General features: G+C 51.9%; 3 protein-coding genes across 7 annotated transcripts; all 3 read right to left on the bottom strand.

Annotated features, from left to right (window-relative positions):
- Positions 1 to 271: 271 nt before the first annotated feature.
- On the bottom strand, positions 272 to 3,581 carry SAC3D1 (SAC3 domain containing 1). 2 transcript variants are annotated; one of them, XM_082627448.1, is made up of 3 exons: positions 3,260 to 3,581; positions 2,493 to 3,073; positions 272 to 1,418 (listed from the first exon to the last, which is right to left on the bottom strand). In XM_082627448.1, exons 2-3 carry the CDS (start codon positions 3,064 to 3,066, stop codon positions 916 to 918), a joined length of 1,077 nt encoding a protein of 358 aa, XP_082483574.1. In that variant the 5' UTR covers positions 3,067 to 3,073; positions 3,260 to 3,581; the 3' UTR covers positions 272 to 915. The 2 variants fall into 2 exon arrangements, with proteins under 2 accessions (XP_082483574.1, XP_082483573.1); XM_082627447.1 differs by having other exon boundaries at positions 2,493 to 3,581.
- A 212-nt stretch (positions 3,582 to 3,793) lies between these two features.
- On the bottom strand, positions 3,794 to 12,535 carry SNX15 (sorting nexin 15). Of its 4 annotated transcripts, none has more exons than XM_082629584.1 (8): positions 12,329 to 12,535; positions 10,029 to 10,064; positions 9,689 to 9,809; positions 8,255 to 8,370; positions 7,984 to 8,152; positions 7,524 to 7,667; positions 5,051 to 5,308; positions 3,794 to 4,352 (listed from the first exon to the last, which is right to left on the bottom strand). In XM_082629584.1, exons 1-8 carry the CDS (start codon positions 12,425 to 12,427, stop codon positions 4,246 to 4,248), a joined length of 1,050 nt encoding a protein of 349 aa, XP_082485710.1. In that variant the 5' UTR covers positions 12,428 to 12,535; the 3' UTR covers positions 3,794 to 4,245. The 4 variants fall into 4 exon arrangements, with proteins under 4 accessions (XP_082485710.1, XP_082485711.1, XP_082485712.1 ...); XM_082629585.1 differs by lacking the exon at positions 12,329 to 12,535 and adding an exon at positions 12,003 to 12,101; XM_082629586.1 differs by lacking the exon at positions 7,524 to 7,667.
- Positions 12,536 to 16,700: 4,165 nt separating this feature from the next.
- On the bottom strand, positions 16,701 to 23,057 carry ARL2 (ARF like GTPase 2). Its single transcript, XM_082626911.1, has 5 exons — positions 22,923 to 23,057; positions 19,809 to 19,919; positions 19,551 to 19,713; positions 17,999 to 18,079; positions 16,701 to 17,141 (listed from the first exon to the last, which is right to left on the bottom strand). The coding sequence occupies exons 1-5, from the start codon at positions 22,985 to 22,987 to the stop codon at positions 17,007 to 17,009; spliced, it is 555 nt and encodes a 184-aa protein (XP_082483037.1). The 5' UTR covers positions 22,988 to 23,057; the 3' UTR covers positions 16,701 to 17,006.
- Positions 23,058 to 26,996: the final 3,939 nt, after the last annotated feature.

The following is a 26,996-nucleotide window of genomic DNA, read 5'->3' on the forward strand; positions in this document are numbered from 1 at the left end:
CATCCCCACCCTTTATCCTAACCCTCTCCCACTCCAGTTTTCTTTGAGTGCGTCCCCGTCTCTCCTGACGCTAGGAAAGGGCACGACCCCAGGACCCTCTCGAACTTCTGAGGCAACAGCTCAGGGCCCCACCAGTGCGGACACTTGAAGGGAGTGACAAGCCCCAGATGAAACTTTCCCTCTTCCTGGCTCTTGGTTGGCAGAGGGTGAACAGGAGATAGGGATGGTGGGGATGGCGAAACCACCAACTGCTCTCGGTGGTGGGTGGGTGAGGATGGCACGCATAATGGCAACCTTAGATGTCAACTCAGAGACCGCCAGAGCTACTCCTCAGTGACCAGCGGGGAAACTGAGGCCCAGGGTGGATAGGGCACTGCCCAATTTGGGTTCCTCTCCCCCCACGCCCCTAGCATGTCTCAACTCCTCCCTGCCCTCCCCAAATAAATTGAGCCTAGCTGTTGTCCCTGCAAGACAAGTTCCTTTCATTTATTTATTTTTAGACTTATTTTATTTATTTATTTTTGGCTGCGTTGGGTCTTTGTTGCTGCACGCAGGCTTTCTCTAGCTGTGGCGAGCGGTGGCTACTCTTCATTGCAGTGTGTGAGCTTCTCGTTGAGATGGCTTCTCTGGTTGCGGAGCACGGGCTCTAGGCGCGTGGGCTTCAGTAGTTGTGGCTCGCGGGCTCTAGAGCACAGGCTCAGTAGTTGTGGCGCACGGGATTAGTTGCTCCGCGGCATGTGAGATCTTCCCTGACCACGGCTCAAACCCGTGTCCCCTGTGTTGGCAGGTGGATTCTTAACCACTGCGCCACCAGGGATGCCCAATCAGTTCCTTTTACTGTGTGGGAATCATGAAAAAAAAACCCTGAGCGCTTCAGCCCCAGTCCTGGGGTTCTAGGAGACTGCACAGCCCTCCTCATGCCGCAGACTTGGGTCTGTCCACAGCCTCATCTTCCTCCTCTGCCATGACCACCTCTTCCAGGGTGCGCCCTCCAAGCTTGTTCCCCACCAGTATTTGGCAGGTCCCAGCAGGTGGCAGCCCCTCCTCAGTGTAGCGACCCCTCAGGAACACAACTCTCTCCTGTCCATCTAAGGGCAGTCCATGGGCCTGGCACAGGTCCCGTGCCTCCTTGGGCCCATCCAGGGCCAGCAGGTGGACCATGAAGCTCAGGGGCAAGGTCTGGCCTTTGGGGGTGCTCAGGGCACGAGCGAGGCGGGCCAGGGCTCCCCGGCGGGCACGGCCCACATGGCACTGCACGGCGCAGCTCTGCAGGTAGGGCAGGGTCCGGAGCAGGCGAAACAGGCGTGCAGTGTTGCCTTCGCGGAAGGCAGAGTCGACTGCCAGGGCAGTGCGCAGGGCTGGGCAGGAACGCAGGGCAGTGGGCAGCTGCAGAATCTCGTGAAGGGCCTCCACCGAGCCTGTGAGGGCAGGAAGCCGAATGAGGCCGCTGATTCCTTCTGGAGCAGGCCCACCTTCCGTGCCATCCCCTTAGGTCTCCCCCTATCTCCCCTGCCACCTGCTCGGGTCTTCAGCCACTGCCACCTGCTTCCGGCCCTCCAGGGAGCTCATCACCCTACCTCACTCCCCACCCCACCCCCACCTCCCAGTCTGGCCACGCCGCTCCCCCGGGCCAAGCCCACCCTCCCTCCCCCTTTCCCCCTTGGCCCCTTCCTAAGCCGTATCAGAATTTGTTGCCAGAGGTTGGAGAACCCCTTCAAATAGTCTGGGTCCTCATAATAAAGTGAGGCAGTGTCTACAGAGGAAGGAAACAGGCCCAGATAATTTAATGACTTGCCTCAGACTGCCTTAGAGTTTGTATGTAGTAGAACTTGACCCAACCAAATCAGAGTTTTCTGACTTCCAACCCAGCCCTTTCTCCACTGCCCAGGCTGCCCCAAGATTTGGGAGTTGCTTCTGCCACGTCCTCCTCTGTCCGCCTGGTGAGGCAATTATTTTTTCAAATGCTGCCTCTGCTCCCCTTCCAAGAATCACGACACTGGAAACTTGGGTCACTTTTTGTAAACTGAGGCTTCTGACCCATTAGTGGGTTGTGAAGTCAACAGCATTTTATTACAATTAAATAGAATTTATTAAAATGCACCATCCATCCATAGAAAAGATCTAGTCTTGAACCTTCTGTTTCAGGTACGTTTGTTAGCATATGTGTTCTTGGATGCTTTGTAACACTGACTGAATCGGAGATTTAAAAAAAAAGCTTGAAAACCACTGTCTAGGTCAACTGTCCCATTCTAACCCCATCCCCTCCACTTTTGTAACGGGAAACTTGAGACCCAAAGATGGGAAGAGACAGGCCAGAAGGTCCAAGGAGGGGCTCGGTGCATCTTGTGCATTGGCTGAGACACACATTTAGGAGGCAGGGATGGAGACGGAGCTACTGGTGAGGTTTTAAAGCTTCCCCTTCCTTTCCCGGCCTCCACTGTCCTCACGGAGGGCCGCCTGCCCCGTGTTCTATCGCGGGGACCCCGACTCACCTAGGTTATAGAGCAGAAAGAGGCCCTGGAAGGCGGCCTGGCGGGGGTGGGGCCCGGCGCCCAGCGCGTAGCGGCGCCGCAGAGAACCAAAGCCCTCCTGCACCTGGGCCTGCAGCAACATCGGGTCCGCCGGGCCGCGCGCTATGCCGGGTCCGAGCCGCGCCGCCACTGCCAGCAGCACTGCCAGCGCCGCTTCCAGCACCAGCGCCGCCTCGACGTCGCCCGCGCCCTGCAGCGCCAGGTCCAGCCGCACGGCGCGCAACCGGTCCGCCACGAAGCTGGCGACCTCTGCGCGGGACGCGTCGGTGCGCTCCACCACCTCGCTGGCCAGGTAGCGCACGGTGGCCAGCAGCACGGACGGCGGACGCAGCTGACTCGGTGGGGGCCGGATCTTCCCGGCGGCCGGCCGGCTGTACTCCTTCACTGCGCGCTGCGGGTCGGCTCGGGGCCTGTGCCCGCGACACCCCGGCGCCACCTCGAAGCGGTGCAGGCGGCGCTCCTTTTCGCGCTGGGCGCGCTCAGCGGCCGGACACATGTCCACGCACGTAGCCACGGGCAGCTCGGAGCCGGGCATGGGTGGGCTGGAGGGGAAGGATGGGCCCTCAGCATCCGGTGGACAGGTGCGGCCACTCGCCCCATCCTGCGGGAGAGCACGCCAAGGCCGGCGATGGCTCAGGGGAGGCGGGGCGGGGCCGACCCCGACGGGCCCGCCTCCCCGCCCTGGTCTAAGCATCCCCGCCGCCCGTTTGGCACAGCCGTTACCTCACCGAGTCCTGTCGCTTCCCACAGATCTTTGAGCAGGCCTCCCGAGATGCTCTGCGTTGTAGTTCAGGGTCAACACTGTTCCTCATGCTCAGGCCCAGCTAAAGCCCGCCCATCATGCACCTCTGCGGTCTGGGCCGCTCCCATGATGCACCGGTTTGTAGTCCCTTCCGCAACCAATCGCTTTGTAGGAGAGGCGGGGCAGGAGTGGGGCCACGCCTTCCCAGGCTCCAGCCCTCTGAATCATCACGGTTTGGCTTTGAACCACGGCCCCAAAGTGCGTGCACCCGCTTTGGTTCCGCTTCACCCAATAACCTGGCTCAAGGAGCCTTGCTGTCATTCTCTAATGTTTCCCTGGAGACTCTTCTCCCTATTTGCTAGATCAGGGGTCAGCAAACTTTTTCTGCAAAGGGCCAGAACAGTAAATGTTCTGGGATTTACAGGTCGTAACCAGTCAACTCTGCAACTATTCAACTCTGCTGGTGTAGTGAAAAAGCAACCATAGACAACACGTAAACAAACAAGCCTGGTTGTGTCCCAATAAACTTTTATTTTTTAGATACTTAACATTTCATGTAATTTTCACCCGCCACAGAATATTACTCTTTTGAATTTTTTCAACTCTTAAAAAAAAGTAAAAACTCTTCTGGCTTGTGGGCCTTACAAAAAAAGGCAGTGGGCCATATTTGGCTGTGGGACACAGTCTGCAGACCCCGGTTCTAGATGGATAAACAAAGAGCCTAGGGACCAGAGCTGCTGCTCACATATCAAGATAGAGACAGGCAGGATCAGACTTGTGAGTCCCTGATTCCAAGGTGGCAGGTGTGGTCAGGGAGCTGAGAATTCATTATTTGTCTCATTCTTGGTCCAGTTACACACAGAAATGGCCTCGAGTTACAAGACCAGAAGATCAGGCCAGGCACCAGGGAAAGGAGAAGAGGGTGGCTGGCAGTGCTGGAGCTAGAGTCCTGGGAAAGGGTCCTCTCCCGTCTCAGGGTGGGAGCTGGGACAGATGCAGGTGCAGGATTTCCTCTGCCCGCTTCAGGTACTCAGCCGCCTTCTTCTTCACACCCTCCCGGCGGGCAGGTGATGGGTCACCTGTGAAGACAGAGTGGCTCAGCAGAGGCACCTGGGTTCAGAGACCCTGGTCTAGGCCCTTACAGTTCACAGCATCACCATGTGTCTTTCCCCGCTCCCTGGGAGGCAGATATATTCTCCCCATTTTACAAATAAAACTGAGGCCACAAGAGGTAAAGAAACAACCCAAGGTTATACAAATGTTTTAAACAAGCATGCACTTTGTTAAACTGGTATGCGTTATCAACACAAGAAAACAAAACTAGCAATGGAATAATCAAAAGCCAATAATAATTTATTAGAGACATTTTTGATTTAACATCTCTAGTTCCAACAATTTTCCATGTAACTGGACGTGTTGGGGGAAACTGGAAAATTGTTGCAACCACAGAGTATTTTATTCTCTCTTATTTGTGTGATGATGATGATTTGTGTAGCATCTACCTACATAAATAAGAATTACAGTTCAGGATGCTTGGATGAGAATGGGTATTAGTAAGTGGATGTGGTTTCTTTTCTTAATGAAAAATGACAGGGCATTCCTCATTTTAAAGAATATATATAATGTATTTTAAGAAAAAAAAAAAAAAGCCCAGGTTATACAATTGGTCAGTGAGGACCAGTTCTGATCCTTGACTTGCTTGTTTTTTACTTTCCTCTCCCTTCACTGCACCAGCGAGTACCCCAGGCCTGACCCTCCACCCTCCAGTCCCGCTCACCAGAAACTCCCTGAAGCAGGATGTGCACACCATCCCGGTAGCCCTGCAAGGCTGCAGGGTAGGCGCCTGCCTTCTCATCCCGTAGGGCCTGGGTGATGAGCTCTGTGGCTTCGCTCAGATAGGCAGGGGCGGGCCCTCCTTCCTCGTCCTCTTCCTCCGCCTGCCCTCCTGGCTCCCAGGGTTCCTGGTCCAGTCTTTCAGATTCTGCCTCCAATGCTGCCAGCTCACCCATGTGGGTAGGACTGGGGCCTACACCTTCTGCAATCAGATATGGAGGACTCAAGCCAGACTGGACCTCCTATTCCCAGGGCCTGCTGCCCATCCCCAGACCTCTCTTGCCCACCAACCTGTCCTGGGTTCTTCAGTGCCTGAGCAATCCAAAAGCCACCTGTACATAGCACACTAGCCATGATCTATTTGAATGGTGGAGTTCGTGTACATTGGTAAAAACACCCTTACCTCCCTAATTCATTGTTTCTCTTTCCTTCTTTCTTTTTCTTTCTTTCTTTCCTCCTTTCTTTCTTTCCAGGTATAATTGATTTACAATATTATATAAGTTTCAGATGTACAATGTAGCCTAATTCTTTCTTTAGGTACACATTAACATTAGTTTACAAGCTCTGGGTCACTGGTTCTACTTCCGTCCTGACTACGCTTGACCTATAAATCCAAGAATTTCCTCCATAAAGTTTAACTGAAGGATGCTAGACCAACTATGCCAGGTCAAGGGTAGAAATGCTCCAAGCCTTGTAATCTTAGGATAATGGATCCAGAAAATCTCAAGGCTTTTTTAAGGTCTTACAATTTCAGTTGAGGCCCCCAAATGTGAAGACAGTGGGTGGTAGGTATTCGCACATTCCAGAGAGAAGGGCTCTTATATCCTCTAGGACTGGCAAAGAGATGGTTAAAGATGCCCTCCATAGCTTACACAAAAGAAGGCTAAAGATTTGGTGAATCTTTGATGAAAGGGCCTTTGAAGGGAAGGTGCAGGACTAGGAACCACCGCTGCACACCACCGGCCTGTAGAGGGAAGGGTGGGCCTCTCTCCAACCCTATCCAAGGGACCCCATGTGGAGACCAGGGGCCTCTTACAGGAAGGGGAGGTGACATCTCACTTCCCAGTTGGACTACAGCCCTCCCTGTGTTGCTAGTGGAGCAGAAGACGGAAGAGTTCTTGGGATGCCCTAGTACTTGAGTTCAAGAGCCTGGTGTATGTGCTGAAGAGAGAGAGATGAGCGCCGGCTCCTCGGCTGGAGAATTCCGATGGTGAAAGGCTGGCTGGAGGTGCCCACAAAGTGGGGCAAGGGTAGAAGGCAGCATCTGAGTGAAGTGCACTTCCGGGCCTGGCGTGGTCAAGGGTTTAGGAGTTTGTCCGTGGGCCAAGGGAATGTCTTATGGGAGCTGCCTTTGAGGAGTCTTGACAGGCTCCTGCCCAAGCATCTGGGCACTGGGTACCCCAGGGGGCTTGGCTGGGGCAAGGCAGAGTATCTGGATGCCCGCCTACCTGTGGCCGGTTCATCAGCCATGGTGACACCACTCTTGCCCTTCCCCTCCAGTCCCTTCTTTCCCTTCCCCAGCCCTGGGAGCGGGGCAGGGGGGTAAGAAGAACAAGAGTAAAAGGACAGTCCTCACACCCTTGTCACCATGGCCAAGGGCAGTCAGGCCTGAGCTGGTGGGGACGTGGATGGGAGAAAAGTGGATGGGAGACTGAGGTCCTGATTTGGATCGGACCCCAGAAAGCTAAGGGCCTGCCCAAGAGGTCACCAAGGGAAGCCAACAAAATGGGCTTAAAAAGACTGCTGCGGAATCCAAAATGAAACTGCTGCATGATGATCCAGAAGTGCAATCAGCCACTTCAATACCCCAGCTGCAGTAACAGCATAAACTTGGAGAATTTTAAAACGGAAAGACCCCGTGTCTCAGAGCCTGGGATGGTCAAGTCCCTGATCTGACAAGGAGCTCAGGACAAGGGCCTCCATGGGGGGCCTTCCATCTCTGGTGCCCTCACATGTCAGTGGCTGCTCCAGGGGCCTCCTCTGCTGTCCTCTGAACCCAGACCTCCCCTCCCTTGACCAATAGGGCCTCTTGGCAGAAGATCTACAGCCAGACTCCAAGCTAGCCAGGAAACCCCACCTCGGGCTTCCAGCAAAGGAACTGAAACCCTCCCGGGGCACGGTGACATCCTGCTGGTTCCACAGCTTTCTCAGGGAGAAGATGCCATGGTGGGAAGTGGCTCACTTCCTCCGTGTTTGCTCACCGTACAGGACCGTCCAGCTCACCAGCACGGGGGAAGGGTCACTGCTTCTAATTCTCACCAAGGCTGCCTTTCGCCCATAGGGGCAGCCTTTCTCAGATTTACACGGGCAAGGCGCAGGCCAGCCAGTGGCTGTGCCCGCCTCTGCCTCCCTGCCCCTAAGGACCTCCTGCCCAGCTCCCCCCCTCGCCCCACCCCTCACTTGTCCCAACTTGTTACCTTCCTTGGAGAAGGGGTCAAAGAGGGCAAGCTCAGCCTCGGTGAGGGGGCCTCGGCCGGGGGAACTGGACGCCTCCTCGGTGCTCCCACAGTTAAAGAGGAGATCCAGGGCCTCCTGAGCAGGGCTGGATGGCAGGGGGTCCACTGAGGAATAGATCATTGGGGACACTCATGCCTGCTTTTATTACTTCCCAGCTTTCAAAATGTAATTACCCTCTCACTGTATCCTTTCAGCCACCACAGGCATAGATAAGCCCGTTTTTAGGGTTTGTGCCCATTTTACAGATTAAGAAGCTAAAGCCCAGAGAAGGAAAATGACCTGCGCAGAGTTCCTCAGCAGGATGGTGGTAGAGGAGCTGGGAAACACCCCAGGCTTTTCACTGAGGAGGGAGTGGTCCCCACCCCCATATACACATGCTCTGGGCCCTCCAGCCCTGGCTCCTTCTCCCACCCCATGTACCTGGCACCTCCAACTCCTCGAGGCCCCTCCTCTCTGCAGGGAGCGGCTGGGGCAACCAGGGCTCATGAGGCTGCACCCGGGGTTCATCAGGGGGCGGTGTGGGGATCAGAGGGGGTGGCAGGATATGCACGTCTCTGGACATCTCGGAGGGCCGTGTCACCTCCCCACCCTTCAGGAGAGAAAGACCAGCCAGGGGGAGTCACAGGGTGCAGCCTGGTGGGCAGGTAAGCTTCTCAGGTGCGGAGGACGGGGGAAGAGCAGGTACACATACCCGGAAGAACTCCTTGAGTTGGGGGCTGTTGTTGAGTGCGGGGATATGCACAGTAAAGCGAAGCAAGTCCTCGGCCCCCTTTCGCCGCTCCTCGATCACCGAGGCTTCAAATCGGCCTGCACCCGCCAGGACAAGGGGCAGGTAGAGAACAGTGACCCACAACGGCTTCTGGCCCCCAGGCCACTTTTCCTGGTTCTGAGGAACCCACTGCCCCCCTCCCCATTCTCCTAGGAATCTTCCTTGGCTCTGCCTGGGGTGAGGGTCCTGCAAGGAGGGACCAATCTCCCTGTTCATCCGTTTACCAGATGTTTGTTGAGCACCTACTATGTGCTAGGTTCAGAAGGTGAATGAGAGAGAAGCAAGGTCTCTGCCCTCATGCGTATCACATCCTAGACAGGGGGAAGCAGGTAACCAACAGGAAACAAATAATTACAGGTGGTTTTGATGTATTAGGGAAGAAAGTAAGACTTAGAGAGGGGAGGTGACTCACCCAAGGTCACACAGCAAGTAGCCCCATTTTTACAGTTTCACTGTTCTGGTCTAGGTATCATGCAGAGTTATTTAACTCTGGGCTAGTTATCATGCTGTCAGGGTGGGTAGCCTGCTGTACTTCGCATTACCTGGCATAATCTGCCAGGAACGAGCTTTCACCTTGCTACAAAAGAACATCTCCTCTGAGTCTAGAGATAGAAGTAACAAGGAATATGAGCCTCGCATATAATTTACAATTTTCTAGAAGCCACCTTTTCTCTTTTTTCTGGCCGTGCTGCACCAGCTTGTGGGATCTTAGTTCCCCGAGCAGGGCTCGAACCCGGGACCACAGCAGTGTAAGTGCCAAGTCCTAACCACTGGACCACCAGGGAATTCCCGAGAAGCCACATTTTACAAAAGTAAAAAGAAACAGGTTAATTTTAATTATACACTCTATTTAACCCAGTATATCCAAAATATTCTCATTTGAACATGTAATCAATATGTAAATTACTGAGATAGTTTACATTCTTTTTTCGGTGTGTATTCGACCAGACAGCACATCTCAGTTCAGACTAGCCACATTTCTGGTGCTCCACAACCACAGGTGGTCCGTAGCTGCTATTTCTGGACAAGCACAGGTCTAGAGGAAACACTGGCTTGTGGCTGGGAGTTCACGTTCTGCCACTTACAGGTCAAGCCCCTTCATCTCCCTGAGCCTCAGTTTCCTCATCTTGAAAATGGGGCTAATGAGAACAGGAATGTTAAAGGGCTCAACACACAATAAGGGCAGAGCAGTTTCCCCATCTGTCAAATGAGGCCGTCTCTAAGGGCCCTTCCAGCTGTCTGAAACAAGTCTTTGCCAGGAGTTTCAGGGTCCCTCTATCCAGCCCTCACCAGCAGGGGTCTCCTTTGCTCAATGCCCTCTCCATCTTTGGCCTGAAAGCTGGGATCAAGACTCACCAAACACCTGGGCGCGGGGGAAGGCAGGGAACTCCTCCAGACGGCGGAAGAGGTTGCGGTGGGTATAGGCCAGGTCTCCATGCAGCTTTCGAAAGTCACTGTACCGCTTCCAGACCACCACCTAAGAGGGACACGTGACTTGATAGGGCTGAACAACGGTAGGAAGCGGCCTTCCCCACCCCCAGCCTGGCCCCACACTGTGTGTGCATTAGGGCACAGCACCCCCTCCTCCCAGGGCCAGCGAGGAAGGGGGGCTGGTCTCCTGGCAGAGTTACCCCCGTCCCTTTACTGTTTCCAGATGTGGAATTGCGAAATGGTCCCTTCCTCCCAGGAGGCTCACCTCTTTGACATCCTCCGGGTCCCTCTTTGAGGTGAACTGAGGAAGAAAGTTAAGAACCAGTGAGACCAGAGATTGACATCGCAGACACCCCATCACCTTCTAAAATCGGGGCCACCTCCTAGCCACCTTCAGAGGGGCAGAGCGCTTTGGCCAGTGGTATCAAGGTGTCCTGGCTTTAAGGCTTTGAGTGTAACTTTTAGCAGTTTTTCTACCATGCACCTTAGTTTCTTCATCTGTCAAATTGTTACCGGTCCTTGGACTCTTTAATCAACAGAAATTGATGAGGCCAGCTGAGAAATTCAGGCAAGGCTTCATTGGGACCTAAGCCTTTACTGGTTTGGGATGGAAAACAAGTAACCTGTGCCCTTATCGGCTGTCTCCGAGGAGGGTTGACTGTTTCCTTCAATGGGATGAGGGCAGGGCAGATCAGTGGGTGGGGCTGGAGGGGCAGCTTGGGTGGTCTGCCCACCCCCTTGGTGGTGCTGTGTGCAGGGATCATGCGCAGTGCCCTGCTTCTGCTCCAGGCACCTCAGAAGTGGCAACCGGTTTGTGGTCTTTTTGCATCTTATTGTTCATAATTGCCTAGACTTTGCAGGCATGCAGTTATTTTTAGCCCCTTATAGTTTCTTTGTTTTCTGTTTGTCTAGGTGCAAGTGCAAGCACGCCAGTAAAGGGTCCCAGGTCCCAGCCTGTCTCAAAATGGGAGGCTCCATCCCTAAAGGCCCGTCTAGAGGACTCCAGTCTCAGCCCAACTTTTATCTCAGGTCCTTCAAAGGGCCAAGTCCCTGCATCTCCTTCTGAAACCAAAGAACCCCAAGTTCTCTAAAGAATGAGGTTCTGTCCCAGGAGCCACTTCTCCCTTAAAGGAGGAAGCCTCTGTGTGTGAACACTCCCGGACACAGAAGAAACCCTCACTGGGGTTGTAACCCAAAAAGAGCAGACTGGTGTCTGAGGTGGAAAAAAAAGACTCCATTTTTATTATGTTACGTTCATAATAATTTAAAAAAAATCCTACAGCTTGAAGTAACTTTGACAGTTTTCAAAACATCTGTTCATTATCCTAGACCCCAGGGAGGCAGACATGATTCACATGCCCATTTAAAAGATGAGGAAGTAGAGGCTCAGAGAGGGGACATGACCTGTGGAGGGACTGCTAGCACTGAAACCCCGGACTTTGCTTTTCACAACAGACTTGCCTAAAATATTTTGGATAAAAGAAACTATATTTAAAAACCATTGAGGAGGACTTCCCTGGTGGCACAGTGGTTAAGAATCCGCCTGCCAATGCAGGGGACATGGGTTCGATCCCTGGCCCGGACAGATCCCACATGCCACGGAGTAACTAAGCCCGCGCGCCACAACTACTGAAGCCTGTGCACCTAGAGCCCGTGCTCTGCAACAAGAGAGGCCACCACAATGAGAAGCCCGCGCACTGCAACGAAGAGTAACCCCTGCTCACCACAACTGGAGAAAGCCCGCGCACAGCAACAAAGACCCAACGCAGCCAAAAATAAAAACAAATAAATAAATAAATTTCTAAATCACTTTGGAAGTCTCTACATTTTTGCTTCACTTTAATAGTCATTAATGCACCAGTTTAATATTTGCCTACTTCAAAATTGTAAAAGTACAAAAATTTTACAGTGAAAAATCTTCCCCAAGCAGTTCTTGTATATCATTCTACAGATATTCTGTTATACTGTTTGTTTTTAATTCTTTTCATGATTTCCTCCGTCTTTATATATGCTTATAACGTTGTTACTGCTTCATACATCAACTTCAGTCTTTATATATTGACTTCCTGCTGTGTGAAGAGACTTACTCCTTAATTTCTTTTGACCTGTATGAATTTTTAGTCATACACAAGCATTATTTTTTAAAATATTAAAAGTAATTCAACTCCTTAAAGGGCTTTTATATAAATATCAAACAAACCAATAGATAAAACTTACTCCAAGAGATTAGAGAACTAACCAGTATTTGAGTTGAGCCAGAGTTTTCATCCATAAAGTTTAAAAGAAATTCACAGCCTGACGGATAGATGCTACGCGTTGCGCGTGGTCACCCACACCTCGCTGTCTGGGAACTGCTGTCACGCCCTTTTAAAAAGGCAGCGCCCTCCTATGGCCCCGCCCCTTGATGGCTAAAGAAGTAAACTAAGGCCCTACCGGCACCTCCCCTTAAAGGGGAAATCCATATCTGTCGTCTAACATGGGAGCTTCCAGCAGCTTCTTGCCTTAACGTAAAACACGGCCCCCCCCTTGTTAAAAGGGCAAAGTCCCCGCTGGGCCCCACCTCACCTGCGCCGTCACTTTGTACTCTGTGTAGCCCTTTGGGTGGGTCCGGGGGTCGGAGACTGTGTAGTGTCGCAGGAAGTCGTCCTTCGCCTGGCGGGACATGGCAATCGAGCTGGAGCAGAGCTGGCCGCCGGCCTCCGCCTCCTCCACGCCGCCCCCGCCCCTGCCCCTCCAGGTCAGTCTCCGCCGGCCACAGCCTCTCCCGGGCCTGCGCCCTTCGTCCTCGGGCCCAGGGAGCTGGTCGCAAGTGACAGTGCAATTCTCGGCCAGGGCGCTTGGCCAAGGGAGCGTCTAAAAAGTCCTCGGTTGTTGGTAAAGCAAGAACTAAGTGATTTGAGAATAAGGATTGGGGAGGTTGGATCAACTCAGGTCTGCTTAGAGATAAGCCCACCCCATGCGATCGTAAACCCTCATCACATATCTCCAAATGACTTCTCCTTTGCTTCCCAATTCCCTTCTTTCATCCATCCACCCAACTTTTATTGTGTTCAGTATGTGCCAGACATTGCCAAGTTATCTCCCTGTCTCCTTCCCGAGGATTCACTAAATTCACGCTTTCTGGAAAGGTGGGGGGAGCAAAAAGAACTCCAGAGAAGCACAATGGTGTCATGGGTTCTGAAGTCACATGTCTTACTAGCTGCAAGAGATTCCCTTAACTACTCGAGCCTCAGTTTGTCATCTCTAGAATGGGGATATTTATAATAGAATCTACTGCAGTGGATATTTCTTTTTCCTTCGTTGGCCTCAGTTTGTCATCCCTAGAATGGGGATATTTATAATAGAATCTACTGCAGTGGATATTTCTTTTTCCTTTGTTGGTCTGTCCAGCGTTCACCCCCGCCTCTTTCTGTTAGCACCATAGCACCAGATCTTTAGAGGTAGTTCGCTAGTATGTGCAGCCCTCCAGCCTCTTAGTCCAGAATCCAAAGATGCCAGCCCTTTTCCTTGCCCCAGGTGCCAAGTGGGGGTGGGGGACTCCCTCCTGAAGCCTTGAATCTTGAGTGAGGGACAGAGGGCACAGTGCCTGGCAAGGGAACTAAGTTGTTCCTTGAGTACAGTGCTGGCTGCGGGTTTGGCTGCCCAGCCTTTGGAGCACTCTGTTTTCTAAGCCTGGATGTCCGACCTCCATCGAGATGCCATGAGTTCCCAGTATCCTTCCAAGAGAGGCTTTTTCTGCTAAAGGCAGTAATCTGTGCAAACCATCCAGGACCCTGACTGATACCGCTGAAACCGAGTGGGGCTTGGGCACAGAGGCCTCCTTTTGTCCACCATTTCTTATAGGCAAGACTCCAGCCTCCATGACCTTCCCTGAGTTCCAGAGGGCGAATTTGAACAGTTGCTCATCAAGGGAGGAGCAGCCAAGAAACCACCTGAGGTGAGATTAAAGGGACCAGAGAAGCTCATCAAGATTGAGGTGACCACCTGAGATTAGCCTGCTCACACCCTTATCTTGTCGGAGACCCCACCTTTTTTTTGTTGTTTTGTTAAATTGCGGGCTTCTCATTGCAGTGGCTTCTCTTACTGCGGAGCAAGGCGCATGGGCTTCAGTAGTTGTGGCGCACGGGCTTAGTTGCTCCGCGGCATGTGGGATCTGCCCAGGCCAGGGCTCGAAACCGTGCCCCCTGCATTGGCAGGCGGATTCTTAACCACTGCACCACCAGGGAAGCCCAGAGACCCCCACCTTTGAACCACTGTTTTAAAACCCTCCATCAAATCCTCTGGGGTCGGGGCACATAGTTTTTCGAGACAGAAGCCCGGTGTGTTCCCCTTTGCCTGGCAAAGCAATAAAGCTATCCTTTTCTACTTCACCCAAAACTCCGTCTCTGGGATTTGATTCGGCACTGGTGTACAGAGAGGCCGAGCTTTCAGTAACACCACCCCCACCAGGTTTCGAAGCTTGAATGCAGTACCATGGGTGAAGCGCTCATGGCTACTCTTGTTACTGGAACTCAGATGAGTGGGCGCTGTAACTCCAGAAAGAAACACAAAGCAAACTCTCAAATCAGACTCCTGGGAGCATGGAAAGAGGGGAGTACATCCAGGAGGTGTTTGGGATGGAGTGGTGTCCCCTCCCACAGCCCACACCAGGGCTCCTCTGAAGGCCCCTTTAGACATCCGCTCCTGGTCTTCAGAGTTCTCTCAGCAGGGCTGTGGCTCCAAGTTCCCTTCCTGCCCATCATTCCCTCCCTTCCCTTGTCCAGATGAGTGAGTCAACCCAGATCAGTGGATGGCTGAGTTCACATTGATTGGATCTGCCTGAACTCCTACTGGTTCAAATAAGGATGATTATAGCTGACATACAGTGCTTATGACACACAAGGAACCCAGCCATTTGGTCCTCCTCCCAACCCTAGGAGGTAGGTGACACTATCTTTAACCCAAATGGGGAAACTGAGGCACAGACAGGTTAAGCAACTTGCTCAGCGTCAATCAGTGAGTGGCAGAGCCAGGGTTTGGCTCTGGAGACTGGGTGTCTGCTCACCGCAGGGATGGAACCTTGGGGACCACAGTGCCGGTCTTGCACAGAGGACAGGGCAAGAGGTTCTAAATTTCTACATTGAAGGACAGTTTATGTTCTAAGGTTGTCCACCCAACATCCATTTCCCTTCTTCCACGAGGGATCCTAGTGGCAGTCTACGAGTAAATCAGTACCTCGTCCTCGCCTTTCCCTTGGGAAAACTGACCTTCCCTCATAAACACATTAGGCTCCCTCTATCTGGCACTTGAATTTCAAGCAGAGAAACAAAACCAGAATACAATGGAATATTACTCAGCCATAAAAAGGAATGAAATTGAGTCATTTCTAGAGACGTGGATGACCTCGAGACTGTCATACAGAGTGAAGTAAGTCAGAAAGAGAAAAACAAGTATCATATATTAATGCATATATGTGGAATCTAGAGAAATGGTACAGATGAACCAGTTTGCAAGGCAGAAATAGAGACCCAGACCCAGAGAACAAACGTATGGACACAAGGGGGAAAAGGGTGGGGATGAATTGGAAGATGGGGACTGACATATATACACTTAATGTATAAAATAGATTAACTACTGAGAACCTGCTGTATAGCACAGGGAACTCTACTCAATGCTCTGTGACCTAAATAGGAAGGAAATCCAAAAAAGAGGGGATATGTGTATACATATAGCTGATTCACTTTGCTGTACAGCAGAAACTAACACAACATTGAAAAACTATACCCAAATTAAAAAAAAAAAAAAAAGAAAACAGGTTAGTAGGGTGTAGTGGCTAAGCATGCTGGGTCCAAATCCCAGCCCCCCTGCTTCCTAGCTGGGTGGCTTTGAGTAAGTCCCGTAAACTTCTGGAGGCTCAGTTCTTATACAGATGGGGACACTAAGAGTCTGTCCTGCTTGGGGCTGTTCTTCAATGTGACGGTAAGTGAGAGTGCTTCAAGCTGAACCCTACAGAGTAAGCCCCCGCTGGTAGGACCACAGCAGGGGGCCCTTTGAAAACATCCGTCTATCTTGCCACCTGGATGGGGGCCCTGGCATCCCCCCCCACCAGTTCCCATTCTTTCCCAGCTTCAGAGAGTGCCCTTTAGCCTTCAGGGAAGGCCCCTTCCCAGCTCTGCTCTTGGTGAGCTAACCTGGTTGATGTCCACATCCGTCACCAGAGACCTTACCCCTCCATGCTTCCCAAGAGCCCTTGCTCTGCTTTACTTTTTACTTCCTGTAATTACCTCTACTTGAACCAATGCTGCCTCACAGGGCTGTGCAGGTTGTCTACTGCACATGGGTTCCTGGCTGCAGTGGGAAGCTGGGAGCTGAAATTCAGCCCATGTTCCAGTCAATAAGCAGTGAGCCCTGATGTGGTGGTGCGTTCCTTTTTCTAATTCATACCCTCTGATGGTAGCAGATGCCCTAGTGAACTTTCCTCCCATCCTCTCACCAGAAAGCTTCTACTCATCCTTCACTCTCAGCTTTTTAAAATAATTAATTAATTTGGTTGCGTCACATCTTAGTTGCAGCTGGGGGGGTCCTTAGTTGCAGCAGGCAGTCTCCTTAGTTGCGGCTCGCAGGCTCCTTAGTTGCAGCATGCACGTGGGATCTAGTTCCTGGACCAGAGATAGAACCCAGGCCCCCTGCATTGGGAGCGTGGAGTCTTAACCACTGCGCCACCCAGGGAAGTCCCAACTCTCAGCTTTCATGTCACCACCTCTGGGAAGCCCACCTGGACTCTTCCAAATGCAATTACACAGCGCTGTCCTGTGCTTCTATAATTCTTTGCCATCCCTTTGACACAGCGACAGTTAACCCTCTGACTGAAATCATCTGTCCCTTTCTGCCCCCCACTGGACTGTGGGTTCTAGGCAGTCTCTAGAGCTGTTGAATCAACAAATGACTCAGCCAGGAATGGGAGCGAGGAACAATTTATTCTCACAGCTGAGCGAACGGCGAGGCTCACAGCCTCGGTAGCAGCAGAGGCAGGCCCTCCCAGCCCCAGCCCTCCTCTAGGTACGGCAACTGCAAGCAGGCCGGATCAGGAGCCAGGGTGACGGCCAGGTTGGCAGCCCTCCTGCCATGGGAACCGGCTGGCCACAGCGCAGCAGTGAGCAGCAGCAGCAGCAGCAGGTTACAGGGTGGGCAGGGGGTGTTAGCTGGGCTGGCTGACTCCCATCCCCCCATGGACGGTGCCTGGTGAGGGCCTGCTGGGCGCGCCTCAGTCGGCCATGAAGATGCGGCTGGAGATGTCATCCAGGAGCCAGTCGATGCCGGGCAGCAGGTTTTCCCCAGTGACAGCGCTGCAGCCCTGGATGCACCAGTGGTGGCTGCGGATGGAGTCCAGCTCCAGGGCCTGGGAGGGTAGAACGTGATGGTGGGCCACAGTAACCACAGGCCCTGCCCACCCTCAGCCCCTGCCCTCTGCTGGCCCAGGGGAAACGCATGCCTCCCTCAAGGGCCTGCTTTGGGAAGCCTCCCTTGACCCCTGGTGAAGATCTGTCAGGGCCCCAGGGCACCCAGGCTCTCTGTACACCGCCACGCCAGTACTACCCCTTAGTAATAAGATGGCAACAAGGGCTTCCGACATTGCGCTATGGGCCCTACAAATGTCCTCTCATCCATTCCCCCCAACAGCCCCATAAGCCAGGGATGTGTTGGCCATTTTACTGAGGAGGAAACCTCAGAGAGGTTAAGCAACCTGCCTAAGGTCACACAGCTAGTAAGTGGCAGAACCTGGATTCTAACCCCACTCTTTCTCATTCTGGTGTTCAAGCTCTAGAATAGGAGTTAAGATGCAACCTGGGGTTACACAGGCCTGTGTTTAAATCCTGGCTTCTCTGCTTACTGGCTGTGTGACCTTGGGTGAGTTACTTAACCTCTCTAAGCCTGCTTCACCATCTGTAGAATGATTATGAGAGTTCCTACCTCACGAGGTTGCTTTGAGAATTGAATGAGTTAATCCATGCAAAGAGCCTGGCACATAGAAAGCACCCACTGCTCGTTGGCTACTGTTATCCTGTGGAATAACTATTTGCAGGTCTGCCTTCCCCCAGGCTGTGGGGCACAACTATATCCTATTAATCACTGAATCTCCAGTATCCCAAATAGGTCCAGCCGTGCAGGAGGGGCTAATAAATGTTTTTTAAATAAATTAACAAAGAAATGCATGCCCCGTTTCCTCCGTGAGCCTGTGTCAAGGCCTGGACTCACCTCACGGATAGCATTAGAGGACAGTGCTCCGGGCAGGTCCTGCTTGTTGGCAAAGATGAGGAGGGTCGCTCCAGCCAGGCGCTGGGGAAGAGAAACAGAGGGGGTCATGGGGGTGGAGGCTCAGAGGGCAGCCTGGCCCCTGCACTAATCACCCAGAGGACCTGGGGTCAGAGATCAACCTGGAAGCTCAGGGCAAGGTCCCGTGGTAGTTGCAAAGGCACAAGCAGGGTGGGTAGTGTGGAGATGGCCTTCATGTCCAGCCATTTATGGGGTGGAGAGAGCCCTGGGCTGGGCTGGGACCCTGGTTCCAGCCCAATCACCAGCCCCGTGGGCACTTCTCTCCTCCATGCCTCACATTCCTCTTCCATAAATGGGGAGGGGGTGATGGGTAAGATGCTCCCCAGTTCTAGACTGCTCCGATCTGATGACCTGACATGCACAAGGAATGCGACTGTCCCAGAGGCTATGGGGTCTGTTGGAAATGACCTTTCCCTCTTCCAAGTTCATGTAGCCCTCTAACTGTCCCACTACCCTGACAGGCCTCACTCTCTGCCTGTGATTCCAGTTATTTCCATATATGTGTTTGTGACTGGGAGTTCCTCCATGTAGACGGTGGATCTGGCCCTTAAAAAGGGCCATGACATGCTAGGCCAGGGATGAGCATTCAACAGCCAGGGTCTCACTGGACCTGCTCAACACCCCTGTTTATGCCAGCTGTCCCTCCATAATTATTAACAGCTCTCTTTTACTCTCAAAAGTGTCCTGGTTTTCAACTAAATGAAGTGTAGTAACCTGGCTCAAACCCTGGAACAGAGAAAGGACATTAGTGGAAAAACTGGTGAAATCCAAACAAAACCTGTAGTTCAGTTAATAGTAACTTACCAATGTTAATTTCTTAGTTTTGCCATTTGTATGGCAGTTCTGTAAGATGTTAACATTAAGAGAGGCTAGGTGAAAGATATATGGGGTATCTTTTTACTATCATTGTAACTTTTCTGTAAATCTAAAATTTTATTTAAAGAAGAGCATTTTGGCCCAGACAATAAATTTTAAGATCGCCATAATTATAATGCCCATCTGAGAGATGAGGCAGTGGAGATTCAGAGAAGTTAAGTGCCTTGCCTGAGGTCACACAGCGAAGAGTCCGACTGCTGAGCCAGGTTCCACTGCTTCCCAAAGCTTCACACACTGGCCTCAAGTCATCCTCCCTGAAGCCCAATTCAAGGTGCAGAAACTGAAGCTCAGGGTGGTGAAGCAGTGACATCGCAGGGACGTAAACTAATGTCTCCATCCACAGAGTGTCCTGCTCAAGGCACTGTGGGCCTCCCTAGATCAGGTGTACAGGTTGTCTCTGCCTCCACAAGGGTGCTGGACACGTGGTGAGGGCTCAGTGAAGGAACAGGCCCCACCTGAGGTGTCCCTCTGGGTTCACGGCCCCCTCAGGGAATCTGCTGAGGAAGCTGTGCACACATCCACATATGCGCACAAAGTACTGGGGCCCGGACACTGGGGAAAGCCCCGCTTCCCCCGCTCAGCCAGGCCTCCTGCCCACCTCCTCCACCAACAGGTTCTGGAGCTCCCGCTGGCAGTCCTGCATGCGCTGGCGGTCGGCGCTGTCCACCACCCAGATGAGGCCATCGGTGCTCTCAAAGTAGTTCCGCCAGTAGGACCGCAGGGACTTCTGGCCGCCCACATCCCAGATGTTCAGCTTGAATCTGGACAGGGAGGGGGTGGCTGGAGGTCAGCCTGGCCCCTCGCCTGCCCTCCCTGCCCTGCTCTGGGTGGGCCCCCCCTCGGGGACCCCGCTCACCCTCGGTGCTCCAGGGTCTTGATGTTGAAGCCCAGCGTCGGGGAAATGGTGTCGATGTCTTCCCCATTGAACTTCTTGAGGATGGTTGTTTTGCCAGCATTGTCCAGGCCACTGGAGTGTGCCAGGTTAAGGAGAAGTCCCCATGCTCTGCAGCCTGGTGACACCATCACAGTGCCCCTCTCTTGGGGGACAAATCATTTCCCACTACATATCAAAATAAGCTGAATACCTGCCAGACCCACACGATAAATGTGAAAGTATCAAGAAATACCTTATCATCTTCTGACCAGAGGCTCCTTAATTCACCCCACAACATATACTGAAGGGCTACTCTGTGCCAGAATACCTCTGGTGCTGGGGGTGGCCTGGAGTCACAGTCCCCACCTTGTGCAGCTTACACTCTAGTGCGGGACAGTGGCACAGTGCACACAAGTGAGAAGGAAGGCACTGGCAGAGCCGGGTGCGTGTCCACACAGTGAAGAGGCTTTCGGAGACGGCTGTCGAGGAGCCTCCTTTAGCTCAGCCCCAGGGAAGGCCTCTCTGACTGCCTTGAGCTGAGGCCCAAACTGCAAGAAGCTAGCTTTTTGAAGGACTGGGGGAAGAGCATTCTAGGTAGAGGAAATAACAAAACAAAGTATCTGGAGGCAGCCACCCTTGCCTTTTCTGTCTTTCGAATATTCCAAACCCTTTGCTGCTGAGCGTGCACACAAATGGGTAAGTTCAGCAGCAGGAGAGAAGCACCCTCCTCTTTCCTTCCAACACTTAAGGGGGCCTGCAGCTGGGAGGGGGCGGGAGGACCTCTCCTGAGACCCAGCCGTAGCCCCTGATAACTGGCGGCTGACCATCCCCCTCACCCGCCCCAGCTCCGTCATCCATGCTTCCTTCTCCACTGGATCGTTCCCGTCAGCTGACAAGCGGGGATGGTCTCTTGATCCCTCTCCCCCTGACTTTTTCCTTTATTTCCTTCCCTTTATAGCAAATCTCAGAACTGTTGTCCATACTCACCCTCTCCAATTTCTGTCCTCCTTCTCTTGCTGGAACCCGTTAGACTTTTGCTCCCACTGCTTCCCCGAAACTGCTCTGGCCAAGGTCAGACCTTAGAGACGCCATGTTGTTCTCCACTGGCTGGGCAGTCCTCAGCCCTCTTCCCCCTGCTTAACGAGCAGCACTGACAGAGTCCAGCCCCCTCCCCCACTCCGGGACACGCCCTTGCCTGGTTCTCCTCTGGCCTCCCTGGTCATTCCTCCTCATCTCCCTGACCTCTTGATCTGAGCAGCCTAGGTTCTCTTCCCTGTCCACACTCCCTCCCTCAGTGATCTCATCCAGGATCACGGTCTCAAACACCTTCTTTATGCTGATGACTCCCAAATTCACACGTCCTACCCAGCTGCTCCCCTGGACGTTGGTCCCTATATCCAGCTGCCTAGCTGACATTTCTAGGATGTCTCAGAGGCATCTCACATGGCGCAAGCTGAGCTCTCATCCTCCCCCCCCACCCCGAATGTGTTCCCCGCCCCCTTCTACCTCTCAGCAAGTGGCTCCTCATTCTTCTAATTGCTCAGGTCAGAAACCTAGGAGTCACACTTGACTTTACACTCCTTCTCACACTCATGTCCAATCCAGAAGCAATTCCTACTGGCCTACTATCAGGACGTCCCTCAACTTCCATCACCTCACTGCTTCCATCGTGATCCAAGCTCCCATAGTATCTCACCTGTGTTACTGCAGTGGCCTAACTAGTCTCAGATCTCACCTCCTCTCTGCACTTCTCATTTAAGGAAAAGTCCCCTACTGTATGGCACAGGGAACACTACACAGTATTCTGTAATAACCTTTATGGGAAAAGAATCTGAAAAAGAATGGACATATGTAAACGTATAACTGAGTCACTCTGCTGTACACCTGCAACAAACACAATATTGTAAACCAACTATACTCCAATATAAAAATGAAAATTAAATTTAAAAAAAAAAAGAAAGAAAAGGGAAAGTCCAGAACCAGAAGGTCCCACGTGACGTGGCTCTTCCACCTGACCTCTTTGACAGTCCTTTGAACACACCAGCTGAGTTCCTCCTTGGAGACCCTTACACTTGCTGTTCCCTTTGTTTAAATAATTTTCCCCAGATATCTACATGGTTCATCCCTCACCTCCCTGTTTATTCAACTGTTATTTTCTCAGTGTGGCCTTCTTTGACCACCTTATTTAAGCTGTATTATTCTCCGTACATGCTATGCATTTTACTCATTTTGTTAAGGTCTTCCTCCCCTCAGCATTACATAGAATGTCCGTGAAGGTCGGGTTTTTTTGTTTTGCTGTTTTACACCAGCCCCCAGGACAGTGCCTAGCACACAGTAGGCGCTCAATAAATGTTTACTGCATGAGTGAATTCACTGTGCCTTTCTCACAGTTCTTCAAAACAGACAAGATGTAAATATTATTTTTAAGTTATCTGCGCACAGAAATGTCTTCTCTCTGCTAGGGGTGCCCCCGGGCCTGGCACAGAGAAGGGCGAACGAGTGCAGATGCCTCCTAATGGGACTCAGAAGGTCAGCGGGGCCCTTGGGCCTGCAAGCCATCAGCCGCGGGGACAACGACTGGCCGTGAGGCAGGAAAGAGACGCACGGTTGGACCCACGGGCTGAACAGCCCGCGGACTCCACACCCACCTCTCCCGGGAGTGAAGGGCGGGGCCCACACGCCCCCGGGATTCCGACCTTGAGGGCGGGGCCGTGGCCGGGCACCTTCCGACAGGGGGAGGAGGCGAGAGGGCCCGAGAGGACAGCGGCCTCGCGCTCGGGCCAGACCGACGGGTGGTAACGTTCGAGTCACCTCCGGGCCCCGCCTCCCCCTACACTGGGACATCTGGTCCGGCCGCTGCGCCTTTACGCCCACACCTTTGGCCTTAGAAACGAAGCCCCCCGCCCCGAGCCGGTGGTACGGCCTCCTCCCGGCCACCCGCCAAAAGCTTTGGTAGGGCCCACGTGCGTGACGCACAAAGGGCAGTTGGTATGGCCCGGCCAGCCGCACATCCCGCACCCGGTAGGGGGCGCCTGGCACCGCCCACCCGGCGGGGGCCCCCTGCTACCCTCGCGGCTCCGGCATCGGGGAGGATACAGCATGAGCAGTCGCAGCTCCCGCTCTTTCTGCTTCATCTTCTTCAGAATGGTCAGAAGCCCCATGTCCCAGTAGCCCCTTCCCGGCCGCCGTTTCTTCGTAATCCTGGGACCCCTTTCCCTGCTCCTATTGGCTATCACGCCCACAGACAGCACAGCCTATTGGCGGGCTCCGCGCTTAGTCCCGCCCTCGCTCCCACGTGACTGTGAAGCTGCCTGGCGGTGCTGCGACGGACGGTCCCTCTAGCGGCGCTGGCGGCGCTGGCGGCTTCTGCGCGGCCACCTGCGTTAACCCTTAGCATCCCGAGGGCTTGGGTGACTAGAGCATCGCCATTCTTTCCTTTCCAGGACCCCAGGCTCGGCTGGGAACGGAAACCTGAAATTCCTGGGTTGTTTCTTGGCTGCATATAGAGAGTAGGAGTTCTGACTTAGGAGCCAGAACCAAGAGCCCCAAGGATGTTGACGTCACCCTGCAGCCACTGTGAGGCTTAGTTCCCCGGAAGCATGGTCCAAATCCTGATCATCTTGGGACTCGGCATCATCCCAAATCTGCCAGTTACAGGGCTTCCCTACTTTTCCTTGCTCCTGAAATCGTAGAGGGTAGCCCGGGGATTCTCCATCCAGGGTGGAAATGGCCTTTAGGGCCCCTTTGGAAATGTGTGGAGGCGTCATTGGATTGTACCGATTACAAGGTAGAGTCCCTGTCGTTTAGAGGTCAGGGGAATTGTCCTGCCCAAGATGCTTATTGTTTCGTTATTGAGAAGCACAATTTTCATTTTGCCGATAAGAAAATTGAAGCTCACATGGTGCTTAGCGTGATTGACATAGTGACTGACATACAGTAGGTGCTCAGTAAATATTTGTGGTTGAATGAATGACTGTGCAAGAGTTTGGTTCTTAACCTTAGCGCTCAAGTCCAGAAAAAGTGAGGAAGCCGAGGCCGGGGACTAGACAGATTGTAAACACAGAAGGTGAGCCTTATTGTCTTTTCTTGAGCCCTTCCCCCAGGCCACCACAGGGTAAATGTGAGTAGGCAGCAGAGTGGGCTCTTTCTAATGCTTGGGAAAGAACAGTGAGGCACCAGATGAAGATAATGGCTAACTTCTGTGTCATTTTATAAAGCATTCACGTTTTCTACTTTATCCTCCCCGCAACCCTGAGAGGTTTATTTCCTTTTTGTAGATATGATAGTGGAGTCCCCAGAGTTTAAGGAGCTTGGGCAGCAATTTAAACTCAGGTCTGGTCAACAGGAAAGGGCACTGTTTTTCTGGGTCCCTCCGTGGTGTTTGTCTAGAGAGGGAGAGGTCTGGAGTGAGCTGGAGCTCCCCATCTTACAGAAGAAGGTTGTAGACAGATGAGGGCTGGACAGAAGCGGGTGCCTGGCTGGGTCGTCTCCATCAGCACCATTTGCTCTCCACCAAGTGCACACAAGGGAAGAAAGCGAGCGTAACTCCTCTTCAAAGCCTTTGAGACACAACTAAGATCACAATGTGTTGCCATCCTGCCTCCATGAGTCTATGCTACAGAATTTCTAGCCCCAGCACGTGGACCTTTATGACAAGGAAGTTCACTTTGGCATGGTTTGGAGCAGCAAGAAATTGGAAAAAATCTAAGTGCCTTCACCGGGGATCACTTACCTAAGCCGGGGTACCCCTGTGTGGTGGGTTCCATGAAGCCTTTGAGAAAGGTGAAGTACCTGCGTGGAAAGCTGTCCAGGCCATATTAAGTGAAAAAAAAACCCCGAACTTCAAACCCATTTTAACATTTAAAATAACAATAACCCCCTAAACAATGTTTTTTCACACTATGGGATACAGCCCATTAAGTATATTGTGAAATTATTTTAGTGTCACAAGTTGAAATGTATGAAATTGCCCATATTTGACCATTTTGACAACAAATATCAGTTTCATATAGCTCAACCTAGTAGCATTAGCAAAAATTAAATAGAATGAACAGAGCAGAAAACATTGCTGCCAGTGCCCGTGACGAGAAGCTAAGTGGTGTTTGTTGAAACATTTGTTTCAGATACTTATATGGATATATGTACACACTGAGTCACAGTCACAAAAGTTTTTAAATTGCTGCAATTCAACTGTTGGCTCTGGAGCAGTTTTGAGGGAAACTTAAAATTATTACCATAAGCACTTCTGGATTGTTTTACTTCACTACTACTACTGGCATTGAAATCCTTGCTTAAATGTCAGGCTTTAAAGCCCTGTCCTGTCCAAGCTGTTATTGTAGCTTCCCAGGGGCTAGAGTAGGATTCCAGTGGACACCAACTTCAAAAACAACCTCATAGCTTGGTGAAACATTAGGAGACCAGGGGGTAACTGTATTGAACGTTTGAATAATGATTGCCAGTAGCTAGAAGTCAAGGGTAGGGGAGTGAGGGTGGAGGGGCTTTTAAGGACCGATGTAGAGGCCTCGTGACAGTATTTTCATTTGCCTCATGGAAAGGCAGAAAGGGTGCTCCTGAGGAAATAAAATCTTTGGGGAATACCTTTGGAAGAAAACTGGGAAAGAAGATCTCTAGAGCTGTAGTTATATATAACTGTGAATATATATATATATATATTCACAGGAAAGAATCATGAGATTAAAATACCCAAATCCTGACAGCTGTGAAACAGGCGTTTGAAGGGAGAGTTTCTTGGGGCTAAGTAAGTGGATTATAACTTGAGAGTAGAATTCTAGAAACCTTTTAAAAGGGCAAATTCACCCAATGTCTGGGGAGGAAAATTTGGCTTTATGGTTTTAATTTTAAGAGGTGTAGCCTTTTTGATCCAGACAGTCCATGTATCACCTTTATAATCATAAAGGAAACTTTATTTGTTACTCAGAAACAACAAGAACAACAAAAAGCCAGGGGAAAAGACGCTGCTTAAGTATCATTGTTGATCATTAAGCATTAGCAAGAAGTATATTTAAGTATTTTATTTATTTATTTGTATATATAAATATTTAAGCTTGCTCTAGATGAATTTCCTATTTGATTCTTTTAAACTGTAATGTTCATATGAGGTGGTTTAAAATCAAGTTACAGTTTTGATAAGAGGAATCCTGTTTTTCTCTCTGTTGAAACACATCTGTGATGCAAGTTTTATTTTGGGGACCACATGCATACGACAGAGTCACCAACCAGCACTTGATGGCAGCATACCCAAGTGTAGCTTTCGTCCTACTAATGAGTAAACAACTGGAGGCTTGAACGTACAGCCTAATCACTGAACCAGCCACTGCCTACAGACGACAGCTCTACCCTGGCCTGCTCCTGTACTTCCACCCCTTATCTCTCTATAAGCCTTAAGTGTCCAAGGGCCACCCTGTCCCCAGTGCATGTGTACAACGTGCAGGCCACAGCAGAATGCCTCAAATGGCAAGTCAGAGTGTTTGAGCATCCTCATTCTAGGTCTCAGCCCAGCTGCCTGTTGTGGGAGACAGAGGAGGTATCCTCTTCAACTTCCAGATGACGCAATGAGCTGTTATACCCCTGTCATCCTCCTCAGGGCACGTGACATCCTCAGGCCTTTCCAGAACCTTAGGAGTGATTAAGGATATGAAAAGCTGAGCTATTCCAACAACCACGTCCACGTCCACCTGACCTGTGCCTTGGCATCCCCAGGAGTAAGGCTGTGCCAGCAGCTTCTTGTCTCTGCAGGGCCTGGCCTGGTAAATGGGGCTGGGGGGAGGGAGTAGTTGCTGTGCCTTCACTCAGCAACCTGAGAGGCAGGTACCGCACTTACCTCCACTCGACAGGTGAGCCAGGGGCTCCACTCACCCAGATTGCTGCCGCAGCCTCTCCACCCGTTTCCCTGCTCCTCCTCCCCAGGCAGAGGGACCTTTTAACCTCTGGTCACATCTTGTGTGGCCTCTGCTCAAAGCCCTCCACTGGGGACTTCCCTGGTGGTCCAGTGGGTAAGACTTCATGCTTGCAATGCAGAGGGCCTGGGTTCGATCCCTGGTCAGGGAACTAGATGCCGCATGCACGCCGCAACTAAGAGTCTGTGTGCTGCAACTGGGTCTACGTGCCGCAACTAAGACCTGGTGCAGCCTAAATAAATAAATATTAAAA

The sequence above is a fragment of the Mesoplodon mirus genome, assembly GCF_964341445.2.
Source record: "Mesoplodon mirus genome assembly, chromosome: 7".
Taxonomy (NCBI): Eukaryota; Metazoa; Chordata; class Mammalia; order Artiodactyla; family Ziphiidae; genus Mesoplodon; species Mesoplodon mirus.

What these genes read in the sequence shown, in the direction of transcription:
- SNX15 (XM_082629584.1), bottom strand. Translation starts at nt 12,427, where the DNA reads ATGTCCCGCCAGGCGAAGGACGACTTCCTGCGACACTACACAGTCTCC. An exon ending in AGTACAAAGTGACGGCGCAG is followed by an intron (nt 10,065 to 12,328) that starts GTGAGGTGGGGC and finishes TTTCTTCCTCAG; the next exon opens with TTCACCTCAAAGAGGGACCC. An exon ending in AACTCAAGGAGTTCTTCCGG is followed by an intron (nt 8,153 to 8,254) that starts GTATGTGTACCT and finishes TCTCTCCTGAAG; the next exon opens with GGTGGGGAGGTGACACGGCC.
- SAC3D1 (XM_082627447.1), bottom strand. Translation starts at nt 3,225, where the DNA reads ATGCTTAGACCAGGGCGGGGAGGCGGGCCCGTCGGGGTCGGCCCCGCC. An exon ending in CTTTCTGCTCTATAACCTAG is followed by an intron (nt 1,419 to 2,492) that starts GTGAGTCGGGGT and finishes CTGCCCTCACAG; the next exon opens with GCTCGGTGGAGGCCCTTCAC.
- ARL2 (XM_082626911.1), bottom strand. Translation starts at nt 22,987, where the DNA reads ATGGGGCTTCTGACCATTCTGAAGAAGATGAAGCAGAAAGAGCGGGAG. An exon ending in AGAACCTGTTGGTGGAGGAG is followed by an intron (nt 18,080 to 19,550) that starts GTGGGCAGGAGG and finishes TCTCTTCCCCAG; the next exon opens with CGCCTGGCTGGAGCGACCCT. An exon ending in CCTCTAATGCTATCCGTGAG is followed by an intron (nt 17,142 to 17,998) that starts GTGAGTCCAGGC and finishes CTACCCTCCCAG; the next exon opens with GCCCTGGAGCTGGACTCCAT.